This window comes from Chelonoidis abingdonii, chromosome 3 (assembly GCF_003597395.2).
Source record: "Chelonoidis abingdonii isolate Lonesome George chromosome 3, CheloAbing_2.0, whole genome shotgun sequence".
NCBI classification, from domain to species: Eukaryota; Metazoa; Chordata; order Testudines; family Testudinidae; genus Chelonoidis; species Chelonoidis abingdonii.
In genome coordinates this window covers 170,408,500-170,424,006 of record NC_133771.1, presented here as the reverse complement: position 1 = coordinate 170,424,006, position 15,507 = coordinate 170,408,500, and the positions used below count along the sequence as shown (strand labels likewise).

The window sequence follows — 15,507 nt, the reverse complement described above, 5'->3', positions numbered from 1 at the left end:
TGAGGACGTATCAGTTTCTTGCATTTTCTTTGGAAGTAACTGGTACTGGTATTATCAGAGACAGGATCCTGGACTAGATGAACTACAGCTCTGATCTTGCATGGCATTATGTGCATGTTCCTGCAGTCTGTGTTGCATTCATTAGTGCCTCGCATGCAGTGGGATCTTTGTTTCCCCCACTGCCTGATACCTGTGGGACTGTTGTCCTGTTTTTTAATCCTGCTCTGCCTAAGAAGATGATTTGTGGACTTCAGAATAGAAAATGAGAGTTGGCAAGTAGAGAATAAATAACAGCTTCAGAAAATGCCATTGAATGGGCTTAGACACCCTGCTCCACAAAATGACTGCATAGATTTGTAGATGTTGGGGTGTGTGTATGTACTAGGTTTGTTAGGTGGTGGTGGGTACATTATTCAGTTGCTAAATAAGAATGCACAAAATGATATTCTTCTGTTTGTATTTCTTTTTCTGCAAGTTTGTTAAAATGTGTATTTGTTCACCAATTTGTCTTTGCTAGGTTTCTACGTATCTCCATACCATGCTTCTGCCTGCTTGCCTTGTTTATGCCACATAACTGGTTCAGTGAATCAGATCTGTAATAGTCTAACTGGCCAATGTGTTTGCCAAGATGCTTCCGTAACTGGACAGCGATGTGACCTCTGCAGAGAACTTTATTTTGGATTTGATTCTGGTTCAGGGAGGTAAGTATTTGTTTTGTTTTTATAAACACAGTTTATTTCAAATTTCTTCTTCATATTTCTTTGCACCAACTAACTTTAAAATCATTAGTAACAATAAAAAGGCCATATATTGAAAACAGTCTTCCACTGAAATTTATATGTCCAGATTTACACAGGATCCATTCCCACACCCACTGAAATCAATGCAAGTTTTACCATTGACTTCAGTGGAAGCATAATTAAAACCTTATAAGCTATGTCTCATGTTTATAATGGTTTGAGGATTGTCTTAGTACCGTTATTCTACATCTGAAATAATCAACTCTTCAGGTATGTGTTGTGGTATGTGGGAAAAAAGTTTACACACTGTTCTTATCAATTATTAACACTGGTGGGAAAATTTCAGTGAAAATGAAATTTCACCGGAGAAGGGTGGCAAAACTTTGATGTCCCCATATTTTCTATTAACAATAGCAAAAAATGTATAATTTGCAGAGAATGGAGTCATCTAATGACAGACTTTTCCGTTTCCAAAATCTGTAGTCCCAGCTTCTCTCTATCAGCACCCTAATTTCGTGGTGCAGGGAAAATTTTGTATCTAATGTATCCTAGAACCTTTATGTACACTAAAATAGTGTGAATATACTTCCTTTAATGTCTGAGGTACATCAGTAGGTGATGTATTGTTGTTCTGTCTATTGCTCTATCTTTCTCTTGCAGCTTCTTCTTTTGCTTGTCTAATCCCCACAATTTCAATTTCCTTTTTACATGTTGTCCAATAAGATTTCACAGGCACTCGTATTATCACATTTTCCTGCAGCCACATGATTGTAAAGTATTTTGCTACATTTAATATTTATATATTTTTTAAAAATAGAATTAAATGACAGGGATATGACATCCCCATACTAGCCTTGAGTGAAAAAGGGAATAAATATATCCTGACCCTAGAACGTGAGTGTATATGTCTTCCTGAGTGCACTTGACATCGTAGATTTTTTCACTTTAACTTTTATGTTATTGTTATCATTAGGCAGGGGACTTTTTAGTGTTGCGGGTCATAGAGGTATCTATTAATGGCACTCTTGGAATCTGTAAGAATGGGGATTTTCTGTTTCACTTCCTGCCATTCTAGATGGTAAGGGATAAAAATAATGTAATATTAAGTTTCCTTCTAAATTCATCTTCCTTATTCTTTAGTTTGAAATAGGATTTGACTTTGAGTTCCAAACAGGATGTGAAAAGGTTCACAATTTCTGTCTGGTCAGCAATGCCTTTCATGCACTAGAGATGGGCTCAAGCCACCAAATTCATATTTGAATCCGTATTTCAAAGAACTTAGTTTGAGACTGTCTGGATCCCAGAGTTTTGGTTACTACTGACCTAAAGGTGTTTTCTTACAAAACTGGGATTTGAATCCAGACTGAGCTTCAACACTCCACCTCTCTTTTTTTGCTTCCATACGCTGTCAATCAGTTATGATAGGCAAAAGACAATATATGCTGTTGACTTGTGCCACCAATGGGTAGGCTTCTGTTCTGTAGTCCTCAGGTTCTGATACCATACTCTCTCTTCAAGGTAATTGTGTGCCTTGCAGTAGTGCATTAAGCAAAGACTCTCATGTTTGTTTGGCTTCATGTTTGGTAATATCCTCTTGGCTATTTATAATTATACAGCTCTGTTGGTAATGGTAACAGAGTTAGACAATGCCAGTGTCATAGTCATGACCAGAAATATGGATTTAATCTCCCATTGATGCAAGCATTTGTTATCCGAATTTTTTAAAAATCCATTTAAGATTCTTCTTGTTCTTAATCCCACAAGGCCTCCATTTTACCTCACAACAAAGAATTCCAGCACTCGGCTTTTTAGTAATTTACAGTGGAATACTTGTCCTTTGTGCAGGGGTAGTGGAACCAGGAGGGCTAGAGGGGCTAGCACCCCTGTAATGGAAATATTGTGGGGGATCCACCTCTGTGTAAACTCCTGCATGCCCCAGGAGGGATGGGTGGGGCAAGGAGTGGGACCCAGTGGGCCTGGAATGGTCTGGGAGCAGGTAGGAAATCCAGAAAACCTCTTTCCCAACCTGGAGCTGGTTGGTGCCCTCTTACCTCCGAGTCTCAGTACTTCCCTTCACTCCCCCACCTATTCCTTCACACACACTTCTTCACAGGGAGCATCTCCCTGCCCCCCGTGTGTAGAGCCAAAGTAATCAGGTTTTATATGGGGAATGCAGAAAAAGGGAAGTACAGAATCCCATACCAAGCTTAGATCCAGGCAGTGGAACATCTGCAGAAAGTCTGTGTCTGCTGCTGTGCACCCAGCTACACTTGAGGCTGGTGGACCTATGAGCTATGTCTCAGTATACTCCCTGGCACTCCCATAATCCCTGAACAGGCCTATGGAGAGAGAGCCACCATAGAGCTTGGCTTTGGTAGTGTCTGCGAGATCTGGATTCTCCTGTGTAGTAGATCCATGATGGTTCCACTGTATGTTGGGCAATGTTCCTTCTCTTCAGAAAGGTTTCTCTATTAAAAATTATCATCTCTAGCCATATTTGCCTATCTGTTTTCATTCAGTTTTTGCAAATTTTAAGACTTCTTTTAAAAAGGAGCGATTTACCATTTTTTGCAAATTACACACTGATTTAAGCATTCTCTGTCCCTTTCTAGAAATTTTGGGATTACAAAACCAATCAAGCAAAGAATACTAGCCGCCCATAATCTAAATGTCAGAGCTGTGGTGACTTTTGCCATTTTTCTGTTCTATTCTGTGATATGCAGAGAGAGAGAGTCATGAAGCCTTAAAATTCCACCAACCTTGCAGGTACATGGAGTATTATTCAGTGGAATTCAGCTTGCAAAGTAGAAAATTCCCTGCAGGATGGGAGGAATTTTAGACTCCAGGATTTTATAGTGATTCAAACAGAACCCCTAATGGTCACAAACAATGTGGGAGATTAGATAAGCCTTACTTCTGTATTGTTTACTATAATGAACTGGTCAATGAACATTACAAATTGTTTATCTATATATATCTCTTGACAGATTACTGTTTATGAAATCCACTTAGCAAGTGAGTTTTTCCCATAAGGATGAAAAATTAAGATTTTAAACAGATTGCTGGAGAGGCTCTAACTGCACCTAGAGAGTCAATGTAATAAAGGTTTCTCTATATTAATATTACAAAAATCATTTATCTTTGCAAAATCAATATTGCAATTCATCTTGGCTTGGTATTTCTCTTTCCATGTTTTAAGTCTTTTTTCTTTGATTATGTGTAATTCTGTTTTAATAAATGTGAAATATGTTTGATTTAAAATGTCTTGGGAAGGTAGCATTTAAAAATAACATAAGCTTCTAATTTATTTTATTAACAGTCCTCGAGAATGTTGAAAATATTGCTTCTGTGGCTGGAAAGTTTCAAGGAATGTTTGTTTATTTACCATAAAAGTCTTTAGTGGCATAAAAATATTAACTTCACAAATGTACAGTAAACTTTTAAAATAATAAAATGTAAAATAAGTACTACAGGCAAAAAACCAAAACAAACACACACCCTCAGACAACTGTAAGGCACTGTAAATGTACTGTATGTAAAATTAATTTGATTGTTTCATAGTGAATGATGATAAAAACTGAAATACTCAGCAGACCCTTATTCATGAGAGATCTTAGTAATATACTGAGAGAAGTCTCTCATTATTTATGTACTGAGACACTTGCATTAAAACGCCCCACAAACTATACACACAAAATAGCAGCATGTAATGAAATTATGAAATAATAAAATAGTGTATTGATAGAATTATTTTCCTATCTTCTTTTTTATCTCTAACTAAACCATTTTCTTTAGTCATGACATTTAAATAGTCTAAACAAAACCTCTATTTGAAGGGGGATTTGGATGTACTGTCTACAGATGAAAGGACTTAATACAGTTGTTTGAAAAAATTGCCCTTTTCTCTTGACTATAAAAGAGAGCAAATTACAGTATAGTGGCTTCCAGGAGAGAATGTATTTTATTTATTCCCAATGGGATATTAGTCCATAAAACAAATTTGCAGCTTATTTTGCAGCTTTAGCTTTTATCAGCCTTTTTAAGGGTGTTGAATGATTACTCAGGAGATCACACAGCAAGAGTTGCAGTGGAGTAAAAGAACTCTAATAAACAGAGCTCCGCGATGGGCAAAAAAATGTATGTGAATAGTTCTCTTAAACTTGTTTAAAAATCTGTCACTTTTAATGTCTATTTCACTGATTATTGACCTGGATCTTAGTACTCCAATGTGAAAAAAGTTGTTTTTTCCCCTTTGCTTTTATCATCTTAAAGTGTAGATGAACTCAGCATTATTTGACCTACAGGTGTGTCTGAGAGAGGGAATAAAGAAAAGATAAGTGGAAATATGGGGCAGAATCTTGAATATGATGCATTCACTTTATATTGCACCACCAGTGAGATCTGGCCACAGAGCCAATGTAACCAGTCAGGGGAGGATCAGTGTAAGTATAGGAAACCTTTCCAGGCCTACCAGAACAAAGGAAACATAACTGAATCTTCCGTATAGCCTTCAAGTCCCTGACTGTTATTTAATTGTCCTCTTGCGACTGTTGGCACCTTGTGTAATTTAGAGCTGCCTTCAGGCTGCTCTCATTTATGCCAGAGGACAGGACCGTTGCACAGCCAGCTCAGGTTTAGGTGAGTGCAAACTGAGTTTCACAATACTTTTGTGGATCCCCTTCCTGATTTGTACTGTATGGTAATGAATTGCAGCCAGGGATTTGGCCCATGGTTTTTTTAAACATTTGTTCCGTCCATTAAGGTACAAATGTGAGATCAGAAAAGTTAATTATGGTTTATATGCTATTATTAAACTCTACACTGAGGTGGTGGCATGACTCAGAGAATTGGCTTTGTGTTGTAAGTTGTTCACTCAGAGACAAACCATTGTCTGTTATGTGGATAAGGCCATTATTGAGAATCACACGCCTTATATTTTTAATTGATTTTGGTGGTGATAATATAATTCGATGCCACTGGAGAAAAATATATATCAATTGCAAAAACCCTTGTTTAGCAGGGTTTTCAAATATATACTGTTGGGAGGAGCAAATTCCATTTTTAATTATGGTCCATGAGCCAGCATATAGATTTAGGATCAAATATCTCAGTCCACTGAAGATATTTCACTGATGCCAATGAGATGAAGGTTAGCATGTGGATCTTTGTGTAGTAGTTACACTTTTAATTATTATCATTTATTTAAGTACCTTATTGTCAATTTCAGTATCACATAGTGGGGGAAATGTGCTCCCTATTATGACCAGTGGCATTTCTGTCCTTTCTCTTTCTACTCTATCCTCCTTTCTCTTTTTCTCCTTCTTCACAGTCTTTGGATCTTTCCTCTTTTATTTATTTTGTATTTGTATCCCTATCTATTGCCTCTGTGGGCAAGAAACTTTTTCTTTGATGAAAGCTTAGAATCTTCAGGATCTGAATATATCCTGAAGATCTCTCTCATACATAAAGCAGGCCAAATAAATATATTGACTTCAGTTGCACTATTTTTGTGAGTAAGGAATATTTTGTCTGACTAAGGGTTATAGGATTGGACCAATAATAGGTTTATTAATCAGTACTGTGGTGCGCCCTGTGTACGGATCAATTCTATATTAACACATTTTTAAATCTAAACCATTTTCTTTATCCCATTTAGCATAAATTTCATCTAATGCTCAGATTTCAAATGCTTATTCTGAGTATTTATTAAAACAGTATGAAATAGATAACTTGCAAATTTTTAAGCTGCATTTTATTTTTTAAATAGATCCAAGTGTTTACATTTTTTTACTGCACCTCTGTCCACCAAGCTGTTTAATTATAATTCTGAATTATGTAAGACAAGAGAAGCTGCTAAGTAAAACCATACTGTGTCTAACTGAAGTGTTAATGTGCTTTGATTACTTTCTCGGTTTGTTTTTGTTTATAGATGTCAGCATTGTAATTGTCATCATTCAGGAGCCATTAATGGGACTTGTCATCCTGTTACTGGACAATGTGTTTGTAAACAATTTGTATCTGGCTTGAAATGTGACAACTGTGTTCCCAATGCTAGTAATTTGGACATCCACAACCTATTTGGCTGCAGTAAAAGTAAGTGGATGTTGGTCTTAAAAGCTTTTAGTGTTAAATTAGTTCTGTAATACTAAAAGTGGATTTTTTCTCCCATATTTCAAGATCCTATTTTTCTTCTTTTTTTATAGCTATCTTAGGAGATCCTTCTGGAAAGATTTAGTTAGAGTACTTCATAGAGCTTTGTGCCACACACAGAGCTTGGACTCAAGTTGCTGAGCACCCTCAGCCCTCACTGACTTCAGATCAGGCTCATAGTGAAACTTTGCTTGCCACCTCCTGGGGCCTCCGTACATCACTGTGGGAGACAATGTAATGTATCATGACAGATCATCATAAACTGACTTGCGTAGAGTGGGCTAAAGCTATGTTGACAATTGAGTGAGACATTGAAAAGAAACAGAGTTCTGTGGCACCTTATAGACTAACAAACGTATTGGAACATGAGCTTTTGTGGGTGAATATAAGGTGCCACAGAACTCTTTGCTGCTTTTACAGATCCAGACTAACACGGCTACCCTTCTGATAACTGAAAAGAAACACATTGCTACTGAGCACCTGCACTGCGGCAACTGCAATGAGTCTGAAGTACAGGGATGGCAAGGCATCAGCCTTTATGTGATTCCGAATTTGTCAAAATGATACTTTCAAATTTTGTTTTTCTGTGGCTTATCTCTATGCCGGCCTCGGTGCTTGGCTATAGTAACAATTGGATTATTGATACCAATGGTCAAGATGCATCCCTGGGAAATTTTACAAAAAAAGTCTAGTGTAGAAAAGGATTAAAATTTTCAAAAACTCTTACATGATTTAGGCTCTTAAAACACTTTTGAAAATGGGGACTTAGACGCCTAAGTGTCAGTGAAAATCAGTAGGACTTCTGGTCATTGCTGATCATTTTTTATCACTTGGCTATGTGTTTTGGGACATTGCTTCTGCAAAGTATCTGTTTATCTAGTTTGTCTAGGCATTTACATCATGTTCAACACCATTATATCTGTGTGGTAGATTTTGTGTGTGTATGCACACATGCAAAGGGCACTCACAAACACACAAAAATTTCACTTTGTTCACAGTTTGTGTTAGGGTTCTATATCAAGCTAAGTTTAAACAGTATATCGCTGAAGAACATATACGGTACTGTAAATGGGCCTGAACCAGAAAGATGTATTTATTTCCAGACATGAACTTCTCAAATTTGAAAGTATTCAGATTCAGAGTTTTGGTTTAGGCCCATCTCTAGAAAACACACTACTTCTCCATTGTCCGGATAGTTTGCTTTGGTTTTGGAATTTCACTTTTAAGCGTATAGTGCTTCATTTGAATTTATAGTAATAATACTTAACATTTTTATGGTGCTTTTCATCTTTAACTGATCAACGAATTTATAACACTGTATACATTTTATAAAGGTCAATGGCAATTCTGCAATAAAATGTTAAATGACTTAGATTAATATAGATTTCAATTAGAAAACGTATGAAAACTTGTACAGCATTCTGAATAGTAACTGAAGTTTTTTCTGGACGTAAATCATGTAGGAGTTGTAATCTTCTCCTTTCAGATATTCTTGTAGTTTCTAATTGTTGTTACCAGTTTTGGGGCTTTGCCCCTGTAGATTAATGCCTAGCCTTGTAAATGCTGTTCTATATCTGCTTAGTCTTGTGCAAATCTAAAGATCTGTGGCAAGACAATGAATTCACACTCATTAATCAGAACCATATAAAAATGATGTATCCAGATGTTCAGTACTTCCAGTGTGATGAATGTTCCAAAATTGTACTTCTGTATTTTAAGTGGTACATCATTTGTGATTACGCCTCATTGTAATTTGGCAAATTAGCTTTGGAGGACAGGGTCAAAATTCAAAATGATCTGGACAAATTAGAGAAATGGTCTGAGGTAAACCGGATGAAGTTCAACAAAGACAAATGCAAAGTGCTCCACTTTAGGAAGGAACAATCAGTTTCCAACATACAGAATGTAAGGAGGACTGTCTAGGAATGAGTATGCAGAAAGATCTGAGGGGTCATAGTTGACCACAAGCTAAATATGAGTCAACAGTGTGATGCTGTTGCAAAAAAAAGCAAACGTGATTCTGTGATGCATTAACAGGTGTGTTGTGAGCAGACATGAGAAGTCATTTTTCCGCTCTACTCTGCGCTGGTTAGCCTCAACTGGAGTATTGTGTCCAGTTCTGGGCACCGCATTTCAAGAAAGATGTGGAGAAATTGGAGAGGGTCCAGAGAAGAACAGAAGAATGATTAAAGGTCTTTGAACATGACCTATGAAGGAAGGCTGAAAGAATTGGGTTTATTGAGTTTGGAAAGAGAAGACTGAGAGGGGACTGATGCAGCTTTAAGATATTTAAAAGGTATCTCAGGAGGAGGGGGAAAAATTGTTCACCTTAGCCTCTAATGTAGAACAAGAAGCAATGGTTTAAACTGCAGCAAGGGAGATTTAGGTTGGACATTAGGAAAAGTTTCTAACTGTCAGGGTAGTTAAACGCTGGAATAAATTGCCTAGGGAGGTTGTAGAATCTCCATTCTTGGCGATATTTAAGAGTAGGTTAGAGATAATGTCTATCAGGGATGGTCTAGACAGTATTTGGTCCTGCCTTGAGGGCGGGGACTGGACTCGATGACCTCTTGAGGTCCCTTCCAGTCCTAGAGTCTATGAATCTATGAAATTTTCCTGACAGCTATCATATTAGTAAGTGCACCACCCACATAAATCTTTGTTAGCAGAAAACATGTAGGCACTATCAGTGTCCAATAACATTCTGCTGGCCGAGAATTATTTTGGAGGGAGACTTACATTTTGGAGCCTAAAATATGCCAGATGCTTCATTCCCCTCCCCCCCCTGGGCAAATGAAACCAACCAATGAACAACAACAGGAAGGCATGTTCCTTCCCCCAAAGAGCTTATTGTCTAAGTATAACAGGCTACAACAAATAAGAGTAACAAACCGGGCAAGAGAGAATCCCGGTTAACCTAGTAAATTCATGTGGTTACTCAGTTGGACAGTGCATGTATTGATAGGTTAACAATATAGCTATATTTGTGGGAAACTTTCAAAGGTGCCTGAACGATTTGGGAGTGCAAGTTTTTCTGACTTTCAATTGGACTCCTGCTCCTAAACTCTTTAGGTGCTCTTGACAATCCCTCCTCTAATCCTTGTTGAACCTAAAGCTAGAATAGTACCAAGGATACCTCTTCCAGAAAAGATGCAGATTTTTGCATTTCCACAACTCCTGAGGCACACTAACATATGTTCTGTGTTATTTCTGCATTTAGCTCATGTTTTAGTTGTGTGTTGAGGACTCTTGTGCTATTCATGGTGCCATCATTTTCAAAAGTCTCATTTGTGGAAGTCGAGTCCTCATATTAAAAAAAAAAAAAAAAAGAGGTTTGGCGAAGCAGTTATATATTTTGGAGAGAGAGAGAATTGGACATATTCAGCAAACCATTCTATATGATGACAACACAACTAGAGTCCAGAGGTCCATGAAACTCCACAAGTTTTGAATTGTGATGTGGTTCCCACAGTTAGCTCTTTGGCCCTTAGAATAGGGAAGATGTTTAGGCTCCACACCCAAGATGGTCCCAGATTCATGGAGCTTTCCTTACAGATATTAGTCCGCACAGATGGCTAGGTGCAGAAAAGTGGCAAACACATTCCCCATCTGTACTGGAAAGCCTACTTAGGAGATTGGCCTTATGTATTCGGCCTTATACATTATATCTATTTTTATCAAAAATGTTGATAAAAATTCATTTAAGAATATTTAAGAATGAGCAACACCACCACCACTCAGAAAGGACTGTGGTCATTCATTTGGACCACAGAAAGAAAACAGAGGGAATTTTACTCTTTGATAATAAACCAAGACCTAAATATGCCTTGCATGGAGATAACTGGCTATCCTCTAATAAACTGTAATCTGATAATTTACTTGTGCTATAAAAAGGATGGTAACTAGAACGTTACCTTGTCTTGCACCCCTCAGGCCTCTATCTGTTGATACTAGTGTAATTCAGGGGTTTATCCACTGAAATTTATGTAGTTAATATTGGTGAAAACTTGTGTAAGGGAGATCAGAATCAAGTCCAATGGCATCAGGATTCATCTTATGGCAGGCAGTCTTATGATAGACAGAGGTAAGATTTTTCTCTTCTGCTTTGTTAGATGAAGTTATGTGGCCATTGAGATAAGTTGAATGGAAAGGAACCTACTGAAAATACAATACATGATTAGATGGCAAACTTTAAATTAATAATGTACACAGAGGAATATGATCCATCTTTTGATTATTTCCTAAAAGCAAAAGAAAAAGGAGCTTTTAAAAAACTGTGGTAATACTGATGTTTAACTGTGGTAATACTGATGTTTAACTTTTGTGGTTTTTCTAAATGTATTTAGGCTGCTGCTTTGATTAGTTTTATGTAGTTAGAGAAAAAGCTTTGTTGCAGAGTAGTTCTGATGCATTAGCTTTGTTTATTAATGTCCTATTGACCATATGTCCACATGACAGTTTTTTTTTGTCAGAACAACCTTTATCCTAAAATTTTCACTTCTATTTATTTGTATGTTTATTGATGAGCTCGGTTTTAAAAATGTGCTTTTTTAAAAAATTGTCCTTCAGCTCCATCCCAGCAACCTCCACCCAGAGGAGAAATTCTAAATTCTTCTGTTATCTGTCTGTCATGGAACCCACCTGATTCTCCAAATTCCAACTGGCTTACTTACGAACTATATAGAGATGAGACTGAAATTTATACAACGGAAGACCACTATCCTTATAGTGAGTATTAATGAAGACAGCAGTGTTTGACATATCTATATATAGATATATAGCTATATAGAGATATGTTTTCCAATTGTTGTTTCAGGTTCCTGTCATTTGTTCTATAAGGTTTTTCAGTATTCAGTTTTTCCTACTAGTTGGCTAAGGTTCCAGACTGCTTAATTTCTTTGGAAAGAAACATCTGATTAAATTTTCAAAAATGATTACTGAATTTGAATGCCTCAGTTGTTCACTGTCTAATCTGAAACCTGTTAAAAATGCTTGAGCTATATAGTCCCTCATAATTTTTAATTCTGATATATTATGTTTAAGTACTTACCATACTTGGTTACATTGTGAACATTACATGTAAACACTATGTAATACTACTGAACACAGTCAATCATAAGTGAAAGTATGTTACGCATATATAAGGGATTAGATGAATATGATGAGAAAAACAGAAATGACCGCAAAGTTGAGGAATCATATTATAGATTTTAGTTTGTGTCATTTCCTAGCAAAAAATGAAAACTTAGAATTTAAGTTGAATCCTTTCACAAGTAAAGTTAATATATTTTGTTCATGTTCATAATATCATACCACACAATCTGTTTAAGAACAGAGTGAAAGATGAAGACGCTATTTCATGATTCCATTGATATATTTAAGGAGCTGCTTTAATAACCCTAAATATTCACTACTTGGATAATCAGACATTGATATACTCCTGTTTAACAAAACCATTATTTTCTGTTTGGTTAAAAAAACTACATTGCTGACATTTCCTGGCACTCACTCTAATGATGTGAAAATCATCTTCATGGCATTTCAACAGTAAAAACAATTTGTTAATGCTGTCAGAAATTTGTATTCTTATAATAATCTTTATTCTAATAATATTAATTAATACTTTATTCTTGGAGTGTGTGTGTCGGGGTAGGGGGAGGAGAGAGAGGGGGAGTGGGACATCTATAGTACACACGGGAAATGTCACTTAAGTGCAACTGAATGAATACAGATCTTATTACTAAATGAGAGTTTGAAATTACAGTTGTGGAAGCACTGAACTTTTCAAGGAAAATTAACAATAATCTTCTAACTTGACCTGATGATTTGGCTGATAGGATTACAGAGTACCTCATTAGAGTGATTTTTTTTTTTTCAAAGCCCTCTGCTGGCTTTGCTGTTGGAAGCTGGGAACACTCAGGTGATCACAATCTCCATCTTAAAGATAAAACAGAATGCTAACTATAAAATATGGAATAATACCAAAATCTGTTTTAAGATTCTAAATCATAGTTCATTGGACTTAACCATGTAGAAATATAAAGGGGATGGGAAAGACTCTTTCTGGTTTTTTTTTCCTTCCAGACAAAATGAAAACAGGAAACTAGCATCATCAGGATGCAGATGAAACATACGTGAATAAAAATCCTGTTCTTGGGCCTTGACTCTTTTCTTTCCCCTTTCTCCCACTCCTCTGATACCCTGGGGTTGGGAAGACTACTTGATAACAGAATATTTTACATTTTTAATACTTGATCTTTTCCTATGTGGATACTGTGGCCTTTCAAAACTTGCATAAAAAGCAACAAATTCAAGACAGGTTTCTAGGTGTTTGACATGTGGAACATAATTTTCTTCTTCTGTTTGTTCTAGGTACTCAGAGCTTCAGTGACACCACTTTGTTCCCTTATACCTTCTATTCCTATTACCTCAAGGTCAGCAATGTTCATGGTTCTACAAGGAGTGCAGCTGTGATGTACAGAACAAAATCAGGAACACCTAGAGGAAACCTACATTTAAATATAATTTTTCCTGTTGGCCCAAACACCATTTCCTTTAACTGGACAACCCCATCAAATGACTCTGGACCTATAGAAAATTATGTTTTGACGTGTACTTATTCAGTTGATCTTCAGCCTTGTGGCCAGTATGAAGGTTTAGAAACGTCTACAATTATTCAGAATCTGGTTCCATTTACAAAGTATATTTTTGTTGTTCAAGCATGTACCAGTGGAGGCTGTTTAAAGAGCCTGCCAGTGACAATAATTACTGCACAGGCCCCTCCAGAGGGGCAACATTTTCCCAGGATACAAAACATCAGCGCTACAGAGCTCACCCTAAAATGGTCTCCACCTACAAAACCAAATGGTAAATCTTAATACGTTTAGTTTCTTAAACCTGAGATTCAGCAGTGAAAAAAACAGTATTTTATCTAAATCTGTTCATGTTTTCTAGGTCAGTGGGACACAAGCATTGGACAAAAAAATCAGTTCAACTATCTCTTAATATTATCTATTGTCTGATACTATTGTGTAGTTTCTTAGAGTCAAGCCTTGATTCCATTGGAGTGCAAAATTCCAAGTGACTGCAATGGGACCAGGATTTACCACTTAGTGACATCTGCTTCAACAAGAATGATATTTACAATTAAAAGTTTATTGTAAAATCCATTTTTTCTCACCAATTAGTTCTCACAGATGCAGTGACCATTGCTGTATCTACTAGATCAGTAAGTAAAAGGATTAACGAACTAAGAGAATTAACTGAGATAATCTGTTTTTTAAACCATGAGGCATATATGGCAGCTCATTCTGTTATTAAGCTAGCTTTGTTACAGATTTGATAATGTCCAAGTTTTATGGGTCTATCTTGGTTTTAGTTTTTGTATGTGGAAGCACCAGCTTTTGTAAGGAAGACACTGTGATGCACTCCATTCTGCTGTTTACTATTTTATCTTTCAGTCTATGGGCCAAATTTTTGTGGGACTCTTGTAAATCACACTGGTAACGTTTGCATGGCAACCCTCACAGATACTTCAGGAAAGAGCATTTGTGTACACAAAAGTGGTGCAGAGGTCTCAGTTCCCACTTTCTGTGAGGACCTTTTCTTCCTAATTTAGCGAGAGTCAGGAAATTAGCCTACACCAGAATGTTTCTGTATCCTTAGGGCTGCAATTATTATGACTACAGGCACTGCAGTGTTAGCTCATGTCAATACTAGCCTCTTGATCCTTACAGTGTATGCTTCATAGTTATATTTGGTGGTTGCCACTCCCTGATCTGTAAGCCTATGATAGTTGATGCAATCAATGTCAGCTCCTAGGTTCCATTCTCACTTCTCCCAGCAACTGCTGATGGAGGAAGCACTTCATTTTGTTTGTCAGAAAACTCAGTGTTAGAGCAAAAGAGTGGTAAGACTCCCTGTCTGGTATAGTGTAAATAGGTCACTACTTTTTAGCCCACAGAGGCTGCTGTTAACTGTGCCTCTGGTAGAGCATAGCAGTGTTAGGGCCATGCCTAGCAGGAACAACTCTTCAATGCTAATATCATATGCTTAGTATTTGCTAAAATTCAAAGATATTTTATATTGGGGAAGGTAATAATTCCTATGTATGCATTTTTTTATTTAACTTAATGCTAAATAGTGTGACTTTTCTCTAAGAATCACACAGAAAATAACAAGGTCCCAATGTAATTTAATTATCTGTAGCTTAAAATTACCATCACTTACATGTTCTTGCAAGACTAGGCAGCTGTGAACAATGCTATTTCATTTTCTTTGATGCCTGGTCAGATCTTTCTGTCTGCCAAAAAGACCAAGGGACAAGTTGTTGTCCCCCACACCTCTGCCACCACCAATTATGGTTATTCAGTTCCTTGAAGTCCATAAATTTGGCTCCAGATACTTATCCACTGTGATGCTTTTTAACTTCTGGCTGTGCTGATGTTCCAGGTCTCTCAGATGTCTCTGTCATAACTTTCCTACTAAGATCTGAACCTTAGAGTTCAGAAAATGAGATGCTAGCATGAAACCTCCAAGCTTAATTACCAGCTTAGATCTGATAGCGCTGCCACCAGCCAGGAATTCCAGTGCCTGGCTCACTCTGGTCTCCCCAAAA

General features: G+C 36.9%; 1 protein-coding gene across 1 annotated transcript in view; it reads left to right on the top strand.

Moving 5' to 3' along the window:
- The window catches only part of USH2A (usherin), a 622,140-nt gene that overhangs the window by 108,568 nt on the left and 498,065 nt on the right, over positions 1-15,507 (top strand). The window contains exons 13-16 of the mRNA XM_075064332.1: positions 518-701; positions 6,670-6,833; positions 11,460-11,618; positions 13,263-13,757. Coding sequence (XP_074920433.1) covers positions 518-701; positions 6,670-6,833; positions 11,460-11,618; positions 13,263-13,757 — 1,002 coding nt within the window. The remainder of the gene's footprint in view (positions 1-517; positions 702-6,669; positions 6,834-11,459; positions 11,619-13,262; positions 13,758-15,507) is intronic.